At 41.5% G+C, this 10,000-nt stretch overlaps 2 protein-coding genes across 3 annotated transcripts in view; both read right to left on the reverse strand.

The window, feature by feature from the left end:
- Nucleotides 1-3,348, reverse strand: part of wdr36 (WD repeat domain 36) — a 25,821-nt gene extending 22,473 nt beyond the window's left edge. The window contains exons 1-8 of the mRNA XM_079289247.1: nt 3,098-3,348; nt 2,104-2,131; nt 1,900-2,000; nt 1,694-1,811; nt 1,467-1,599; nt 737-791; nt 293-425; nt 1-99 (exon numbers count right to left, since the gene is read on the reverse strand). The exon at nt 1-99 is cut by the window's left edge and continues 77 nt beyond it. Coding sequence (XP_079145373.1) covers nt 1-99; nt 293-425; nt 737-791; nt 1,467-1,599; nt 1,694-1,811; nt 1,900-2,000; nt 2,104-2,131; nt 3,098-3,244 — 814 coding nt within the window. The 5' untranslated portion in view covers nt 3,245-3,348. The remainder of the gene's footprint in view (nt 100-292; nt 426-736; nt 792-1,466; nt 1,600-1,693; nt 1,812-1,899; nt 2,001-2,103; nt 2,132-3,097) is intronic.
- Nucleotides 3,349-4,387: 1,039 nt separating this feature from the next.
- Nucleotides 4,388-10,000, reverse strand: part of slc25a46 (solute carrier family 25 member 46) — a 10,150-nt gene continuing 4,537 nt past the window's right edge. For both annotated transcript variants that reach the window (XM_079289031.1, XM_079289032.1), the window contains exons 7-9: nt 6,096-6,152; nt 5,886-5,943; nt 4,388-5,767 (exon numbers count right to left, since the gene is read on the reverse strand). In XM_079289031.1, the coding sequence (XP_079145157.1) occupies nt 5,171-5,767; nt 5,886-5,943; nt 6,096-6,152 (712 nt within the window). In that variant the 3' untranslated portion in view covers nt 4,388-5,170. The remainder of the gene's footprint in view (nt 5,768-5,885; nt 5,944-6,095; nt 6,153-10,000) is intronic.

Below are 10,000 nucleotides of genomic sequence, written 5' to 3' on the forward strand. Positions count from 1 at the left end.
TGTGGGCGTGTCTGTGCTGAGTGACCAGCTGACGGCGCTCCAGGTCCCAGAATGCAATGTGGCCCTGAGGACTGCCGGACGCCACGATGGAAGGACCGTCTGACGGACAGAGAGCGGAGACATGTTGTCGTTCGTGTCAATAAAGTTATTTGAATTTATTCAAGAATGGAACTGAGAGACAGAAGCTTCCAACCAAATATGTTTTAACAACAACTAATCATGAAGAATATTACTGTACTAATATATATATTATGGTAATATATTATACGAATAATAATAATAATATCTCCACCTGTTCTGAAAGCGAGCGAGCTGATTGGTCCCCAGTCCTGCGTGAAGCTCATCAGCGTCTCGTCCAATCGAATATTGTGAATGATGATGCGTCCCGTCGCCGTGCCGACGCCAACTACGTCCACTGCAGGACTCTGGGAAAATGTATTATTAAACAAATAAAAATGTATTAATAAAAGCACGTAATTAATAACATTCAATTAATTTTAACTTTATTTAAAATGTGTTCAAGTTAAAATTATTCGTCATGAACATTTCAAATTAAAATGTATTTAAAATACATTAAAACATAGGAATTCATTTAATATTTTGTACATTTAACAGATTTTAATACAACAATAAGATACATATATATAAAAAAAGATGTTACAATAATAATGTACAATTTGTTTATAGAAACAAATCCTTCATTCGTCTTAATTATCTGTTTTCATGATTAACTGACCTGCTGCAGAACTGTGACTCCAGCTGACCAGCCGGAGAACGTGAACAACAGTTTACTGAAGACAAAAACACGCCGATATTAAAACACGCAGATATTAAAACACGCAGATATTAAAACACGCCGATATTAAAACACGCAGATATTAAAACACGCCGATATTAAAACACGCCGATATTAAAACATGCCGATATTAAAACACGCAGATATTAAAACACGCAGATATCAAAATACGCAGATATCAAAACACGCCGATATCAAAACACGCAGATATCAAAACACGCCGATATTAAAACACGCAGATATCAAAACACGCAGATATCAAAACACGCCGATATTAAAACACGCCGATATCAAAACACGCAGATATCAAAACACGCAGATATCAAAACACGCCGATATTAAAACACGCCGATATTAAAACACGCAGATATTAAAACACGCAGATATTAAAACACGCCGATATTAAAACACGCCGATATTAAAACACAGTAACACCGACACCTCTGATAGTACAACTGCAAATACTAATTCTGCTAGTCTTCTACTTTATATGATAATACTACTGCTGTATATACTGCTACGAGTCTTGAGAGTACTACCACCACTGTACAGTTGAGTACAACTAAGACTGTAGTACTACTACCGTTTATTTATTTTTTACCCTTCAGGTGTTTCACAATAAAAGCTGAGTGAGCCGTTAGCCCGGATGCTAACACGCTAACACGCTCACCTGGTCTTGACGTTCCAGAGCTGCAGTGCACCCTGGGAGCTTCCCAGCAGCACCTTGTTCAGGTAGGTGCTGGGGTGCATCATGGCCGACACGTCGAAGGTGGCGGAGTCGAACTGCAGCCGCAGGTAGACGTCTGAGAGAGAGAGAGAGAGAGCAAGGCATGATGGGTAACAATAAGGGGCAAAAGAAGGAAACTGGAGAAAACACGTGAAGCCCCGCCTCCTTACCTCCTTCCTGAACATCCCACACGATGACATCGCCGCCGCCATCGGCCGAGATCAGCTGATCACCCAGAGGAAGCAGCAGACGCACTTCCTGTTTGTGTCCATGGTAACGCATCACTACCTGTACGGAGAGCAAAGTGGCTCAAAATACTTTATTTTTATTTTTGTTATAGTTTGTTGAATTATGTTTTTAAATAAAGTTTTCTGACCTCCTTGTTGCGGGCGAAGGCGCTGATAAGTCGCCCGGCGGCGGCGAACACCAACATCCTGTCTGCTGCCACACAGCTGATGTCATCAGACAGGCTGTTACCTAGGAAACCACCATGTTACATCACAACACAGCAGCCAATCAAAGAGCAGAGCTCTCAGCAGCATCATAGTGGATCAGTTTAAATATATTGAAATGTACTCACTGACAGCAACGATCCCCAACCGGTTCACCTGGAAGTAAACAATACATCAATCAATCGATACATCAACCAATCAATCAATACATCAACCAACACATCAATACATCATCCAATCAATACATAAACCAATCAATACATCAACCAATCAATACACCAATTCATCAACCAATACATCAATACATCAACCAATACATCAACCAATCAATACATCAACCAATCAATCAATACATCAATCAAGCAATACATCAATCAATCAATACATCAATCAACCAATCAATACATCAACCAATCAATCAATACATCAATCAATACATCAATCAGCCAATCAATACATTGATGGACTCGTCAGTCAACATACTTTTAACGGTTTAAAATAATATTCATGAACTGAATTCAGAAAATACTGAATTATTCATGTCACACACACACTGTTGATGAGGAGACAGAGAGACAGACAGGTGAGGAGAGAGACAGACAGGCGAGGAGAGAGACAGGCGAGGAGACAGACAGGCGAGGAGACAGACAGGCGAGGAGACAGACAGGCGAGGAGACAGAGAGACAGACAGGCGAGGAGACAGAGAGACAGACAGGCGAGGAGACAGAGAGACAGACAGGTGAGGAGCGAGAGACAGACAGGCGAGGAGACAGAGAGACAGACAGGCGAGGAGACAGAGAGACAGACAGAGACACAGACAGGCGAGGAGACAGAGAGACAGACAGGCGAGGAGACAGACACAGACAGGCGAGGAGACAGACAGGCGAGGAGAGAGAGACAGACAGGCGAGGAGACAGAGAGACAGACAGGCGAGGAGACAGAGAGACAGACAGGCGAGGAGACAGAGAGACAGACAGGCGAGGAGACAGAGACAGACAGGCTAGGAGACAGACAGGCGAGGAGAGAAAGCCGATGTTGTCTGTCTGTACGGGAGCCGTCAGAGGACAAACACGTTATAAACACACACACAGACTTTAATCGACAGTAAATAAAGTGTCTTACGTTGTACGTGTGGAAACACTGACCGACGGCCGTCACCACGTAGAATTCGCGGTGCTTCTTGTGGTACCGGAGCGCGTGCGGCACGTGGTTGGAATAAAGACCCAGAACCCGGAACCCGGAGAACAAAGAGCTGCCGCCGCTCGACATGTCCGGTAGTAACGGAGGGGTTCACCGAATAAACACGACAACTAACAAACGGACCAACGAACCGGAGAGACGGAGCTGAACCGAGAGAGACAACACATGGCGGGGCACCGCGCAACAGAGTCCGACTGTAAACAACGAGTGCTCACATTACGGTTCCGCTCTGAGGACGAAGGTTCCGTTTGAATCAGGAAAATATAAATAACATAAATATTAAGTTTAATTTAAACTGGTAAATGATAAAAAAAAACATTTTTAAATGTATAGATTTTTTAAGGGAATCATTTCAATAAAAAGGGAAATATAATAAATAAAATGAAAATACATTGATAGTCATTAAAAATAATCATTAATACATAACTTGTCTGGAATAAGTAAAACAATTACTAACCAAAAAATCATAAAAGATCATTTTCAATTATGTCAAACCAATAAACTACACAGTAACCTTTTGAACATGTAACGTTATTCCTTGTTGTGGTGACGTGTATAGTCAACTGTATTTGTATAAATGATCTTTTAGTTGTTGATTAAATTGACCAAGAAGCTTCGTCTCCACTGTTATGGGAAAATATGTCCTCGTCTTATGCTTTAGGATTGAAGAATGTAAGTCTTTAAAAGTGCAGGCACAAAACCTATTTGAGTAGATGATTCTATCCGTTTTGCATCCAGGTGTCTTGTTATTTGTTATGTTATCTTATCGGGTTTCCTGTGCATTGTTTCTGTCTTCAAAGACGGCGACACACAGAGGTCTAGATTACGGAACTTCCTGATGAGCATGACCCTCTGTGTGTGTATGTGATGTGTGATGTAAAACAGGCTTCAGACTGTATTTCTTGTATCTGAACTCTTTGATGAGGTCAGTGACCCAATCAAAGGAAGCACCTGGCTGAGTATGAATGTCCGTGTATCTGACTGTTATTCAGAGAACCTCCTGCAGATGACGTGATGTGTCTGTGAGACTGTGTTCTCTTTGCTTGCAAGCAAATAAATTGACTATTACAACTTTGATCGTTCATCCAGACTCTGTTTCATTTGACATTGATTTGATAACACTTTGACACTCTTCTCCCGACTTTTCATAGAAATATTCCACAACACCACGAGAACCCATTTTGTTTTATTTTAAGTGAAAACACATTTTTAAGTTCAGATTTTATTTTTCTGCGACAGTTTCAACATTTACAACAAAACATGAACAAGGGCAGGCTCAGTGATTTTAAAAAGATACACTTTGAATAACTGTTGAAAATCTTCCACTGATTTTCCAAACATTTATTTTGAAAAATCAATAAACAGTCTCTGATTTAACTGATCAATCTTGGATGGAATATTTATGGATCACATATTAAATCGAACGCTAAATTTCTTTTAATAGATTTTCCATTTTTACAACTTTATACAAATAAAAAGTGGCTTCACGTTTCTTTAAATCAGCTGTTGTTGGTGTTTTACTCTGAAGGTATTCATGTCAGTACTTCTATTATGTTTACTTTCACCACGGGGTCATGAGGTCATGCTTGCACAGGAAGTGACACTGCATTTCCATGGCAACACACAATGACATTTGGTTTGAAGGCAGGAAGTGACATCACGACGTGACACTAACGTTCAGAGTCGACATGTGAAGCCGACCTTGTGTTGTTGGAAAGTGGATTTATTTTTGTTTTGATGGAGCTACGCTAACGCTTCCAGTCTTTGTGCTAAGCTAGGCTAAACATGAAGGAAATATGATGCGATTGCAGGAGAAACAGCAGAAGTGTGAGTCATTACGACGTGTGATGACTCACTGTTACAACAGGTGTCATAACGACGTGTTACAACGTGGTTTTAACACTTTCCTCGTTGTAAAGAGAAACTGAATTTTTTCGTTGTCATGGTGACAGAAGTAACTTGAACTTTGGAAGTGAAGCTGCGTCTCCGTGGTAACTAGCTGCCCCCCCCCTCCAGCAGCAGCAGCCTCAGCAGCGTCCTGGCGGCGGCGAGCAGCGCCCCGTGCAGCGCGTACTGCGTCGCCAGCGCTCCGAAGCCGCGGTAGAATCCGGCGGTTCCCTCCTTGCGGCGGATGGCGTGCAGACATTCGGAGAAGCCGTCGTACTGAGAGTTGACTGGCAGCACCAGCGGGCTGCCCACGTTACCCAGGGCGACCACGCCGTCGGTGGCGTCGATGATGGTGCGCGTTCCCTGCAGGCTGAGGCGGTGCAGCGCCGTCTCCAGAGGAAACAGCAGCACGTCGGCCACCAGAGACCCCGCCCACGCCGCCGCCAACTCGGGGAAGTAGGCGTCCAGCGGGTCGGACGGGTCGGCGCGCTGCTTCCTTCCTCGCTGGTGGAACCACAGCGCCGCCCGCTGGACGGAGGCGGCGATGGCGTAGCGCAGGACGGCGTGCAGCGCGGTGGGAAGCAGCAGAGAGCTGAGAGGAAGCAGACGGTGACTGTGAGGAGCGCCGACGCCCAACAGACGAGTCAAACCTTCACGGACGCAATCCAGCAGCCCGGACGACGCGTCGTCACGGACGATCTCACTCTGAGGAGGAACAACGAGCAAATATGAAATGTGCAGCAGACTCCGACAAATGAAGCCGATTCAAAGAACCAGACAGCCGATCAGAGCTCCAAACTAAAGATTTGAGTCAAACAATCACCTGGACGGTCTCTATGAGGCTCGCACAGTAGAAAGGAAGAGCCACCACAGCTGTTAACCTGAGGACCACACACACACACACACACACACACACACACACACACACACACACACACACACACACACACACACACACACACACAACTAATAAATAAATCAGCAGAAGAAGAAATAAGTTCATTCAGTAAATCAGTAGAAGAAGTAAACTGACCCTTTAAGCAGTAAATGTCCAGCCAGCTGTTTCCAACTCCACCTGTGAGGAAGTTCCCTATGGACAGAAAACACTCAGTAATACTAGAGTAATACTGCAGAGATACTAGAGTAATACTGCAGAGATACTAGAGTAATACTGCAGAGATACTAGAGTAATACTGCAGAGATACTAGAGTAATACTGCAGAGATACTAGAGTAATACTGCAGAGATACTAGAGTAATACTGCAGAGATACTAGAGTAATACTGCAGAGATACTAGAGTAATACTGCAGAGATACTAGAGTAATACTACAGAGATACCAGAGTAATACTGCAGAGATACTAGAGTAATACTGCAGAGATACTCGAGTAATACTGCAGAGATACTAGAGTAATACTGCAGAGATACTAGAGTAATACTGCAGAGATACTAGAGTAATACTGCAGAGATACTAGAGTAATACTGCAGAGATACTAGAGTAATACTGCAGAGATACTAGAGTAATACTGCAGAGATACTAGAGTAATACTGCAGAGATACTAGAGTAATACTGCAGAGATACTAGAGTAATACTGCAGAGATACTAGAGTAATACTGCAGAGATACTAGAGTAATACTGCAGAGATACTCGAGTAATACTGAAGAGATACTAGAGTAATACTGCAGAGATACTAGAGTAATACTGCAGAGATACTAGAGTAATACTGCAGAGATACTAGAGTAATACTGAAGAGATACTAGAGTAATACTGCAGAGATACTAGAGTAATACTGCAGAGATACTAGAGTAATACTGCAGAGATACTCGAGTAATACTGCAGAGATACTCGAGTAATACTGCAGAGATACTAGAGTAATACTGCAGAGATACTAGAGTAATACTGCAGAGATACTAGAGTAATACTGCAGAGATACTAGAGTAATACTGCAGAGATACTCGAGTAATACTGCAGAGATACTCGAGTAATACTGAAGAGATACTAGAGTAATACTGCAGAGATACTAGAGTAATACTGCAGAGATACTCGAGTAATACTGCAGAGATACTCGAGTAATACTGAAGAGATACTAGAGTAATACTGCAGAGATACTCGAGTAATACTGAAGAGATACTCGAGTAATACTGAAGAGATACTAGAGTAATACTGCAGAGATACTCGAGTAATACTGCAGAGATACTCGAGTAATACTGCAGAGATACTCGAGTAATACTGCAGAGATACTCGAGTAATACTGCAGAGATACTAGAGTAATACTGCAGAGATACTCGAGTAATACTGCAGAGATACTCGAGTAATACTGCAGAGATACTCGAGTAATACTGCAGAGATACTCGAGTAATACTGCAGAGATACTAGAGTAATACTGCAGAGATACTCGAGTAATACTGCAGAGATACTAGAGTAATACTGCAGAGATACTAGAGTAATACTGCAGAGATACTCGAGTAATACTGCAGAGATACTAGAGTAATACTGCAGAGATACTAGAGTAATACTGCAGAGATACTAGAGTAATACTGCAGAGATACTAGAGTAATACTGCAGAGATACTAGAGTAATACTGCAGAGATACTAGAGTAATACTGCAGAGATACTAGAGTAATACTGCAGAGATACTAGAGTAATACTGCAGAGATACTAGAGTAATACTGCAGAGATACTAGAGTAATACTGCAGAGATACTAGAGTAATACTGCAGAGATACTAGAGTAATACTGCAGAGATACTCGAGTAATACTGCAGAGATACTCGAGTAATACTGCAGAGATACTAGAGTAATACTGCAGAGATACCCGAGTAATACTGCAGAGATACTAGAGTAATACTGCAGAGATACTCGAGTAATACTGCAGAGATACTCGAGTAATACTGCAGAGATACTAGAGTAATACTGCAGAGATACTAGAGTAATACTGCAGAGATACTAGAGTAATACTGCAGAGATACTCGAGTAATACTGCAGAGATACTAGAGTAATACTGCAGAGATACTAGAGTAATACTGCAGAGATACTCGAGTAATACTGCAGAGATACTAGAGTAATACTGCAGAGATACTCGAGTAATACTGCAGAGATACTAGAGTAATACTGCAGAGATACTCGAGTAATACTGCAGAGATACTAGAGTAATACTGCAGAGATACTAGAGTAATACTGCAGAGATACTCGAGTAATACTGCAGAGATACTAGAGTAATACTGCAGAGATACTAGAGTAATACTGCAGAGATACTCGAGTAATACTGCAGAGATACTCGAGTAATACTGCAGAGATACTAGAGTAATACTGCAGAGATACTAGAGTAATACTGCAGAGATACTCGAGTAATACTGCAGAGATACTAGAGTAATACCAGAGTAATACTGCAGAGATACTAGAGTAATACCAGAGTAATACTGCAGAGATACTCGAGTAATACTGCAGAGATACTAGAGTAATACTGCAGAGATACTAGAGTAATACTGCAGAGATACTAGAGTAATACCAGAGTAATACTGCAGAGATACTCGAGTAATACTGCAGAGATACTCGAGTAATACTGCAGAGATACTAGAGTAATACTGCAGAGATACTAGAGTAATACTGCAGAGATACTCGAGTAATACTGCAGAGATACTCGAGTAATACTGCAGAGATACTCGAGTAATACTGCAGAGATACTCGAGTAATACTGCAGAGATACTAGAGTAATACTGCAGAGATACTAGAGTAATACTGCAGAGATACTAGAGTAATACTGCAGAGATACTAGAGTAATACTGCAGAGATACTAGAGTAATACTGCAGAGATACTCGAGTAATACTGCAGAGATACTAGAGTAATACCAGAGTAATACTGCAGAGATACTAGAGTAATACCAGAGTAATACTGCAGAGATACTCGAGTAATACTGCAGAGATACTAGAGTAATACTGCAGAGATACTAGAGTAATACTGCAGAGATACTAGAGTAATACTGCAGAGATACTCGAGTAATACTGCAGAGATACTAGAGTAATACTGCAGAGATACTCGAGTAATACTGCAGAGATACTCGAGTAATACTGCAGAGATACTAGAGTAATACTGCAGAGATACTCGAGTAATACTGCAGAGATACTAGAGTAATACTGCAGAGATACTAGAGTAATACTGCAGAGATACTAGAGTAATACTGCAGAGATACTAGAGTAATACTGCAGAGATACTAGAGTAATACTGCAGAGATACTAGAGTAATACTGCAGAGATACTAGAGTAATACTGCAGAGATACTAGAGTAATACTGCAGAGATACTAGAGTAATACTGCAGAGATACTAGAGTAATACTGCAGAGATACTAGAGTAATACTGCAGAGATACTAGAGTAATACTGCAGAGATACTAGAGTAATACTGCAGAGATACTAGAGTAATACTGCAGAGATACTAGAGTAATACTGCAGAGATACTCGAGTAATACTGCAGAGATACTCGAGTAATACTGCAGAGATACTCGAGTAATACTGCAGAGATACTCGAGTAATACTGCAGAGATACTCGAGTAATACTGCAGAGATACTCGAGTAATACTGCAGAGATACTAGAGTAATACTGCAGAGATACTAGAGTAATACTGCAGAGATACTAGAGTAATACTGCAGAGATACTAGAGTAATACTGCAGAGATACTCGAGTAATACTGCAGAGATACTCGAGTAATACTGCAGAGATACTAGAGTAATACTGCAGAGATACTCGAGTAATACTGCAGAGATACTCGAGTAATACTGCAGAGATACTAGAGTAATACTGCAGAGATACTAGAGTAATACTGCAGAGATACCCGAGTAATACTGCAGAGATACTAGAGTAATACTGCAGAGATACTAGAGTAATACTGCAGAGATACTAGAGTAATACTGCAGAGATACCCGAGTAATACTGCAGAGATACTCGA

Source organism: Melanostigma gelatinosum (genome assembly GCF_949748355.1).
Source record: "Melanostigma gelatinosum genome assembly, chromosome: 18".
Lineage (NCBI taxonomy): Eukaryota > Metazoa > Chordata > Actinopteri > Perciformes > Zoarcidae > Melanostigma > Melanostigma gelatinosum.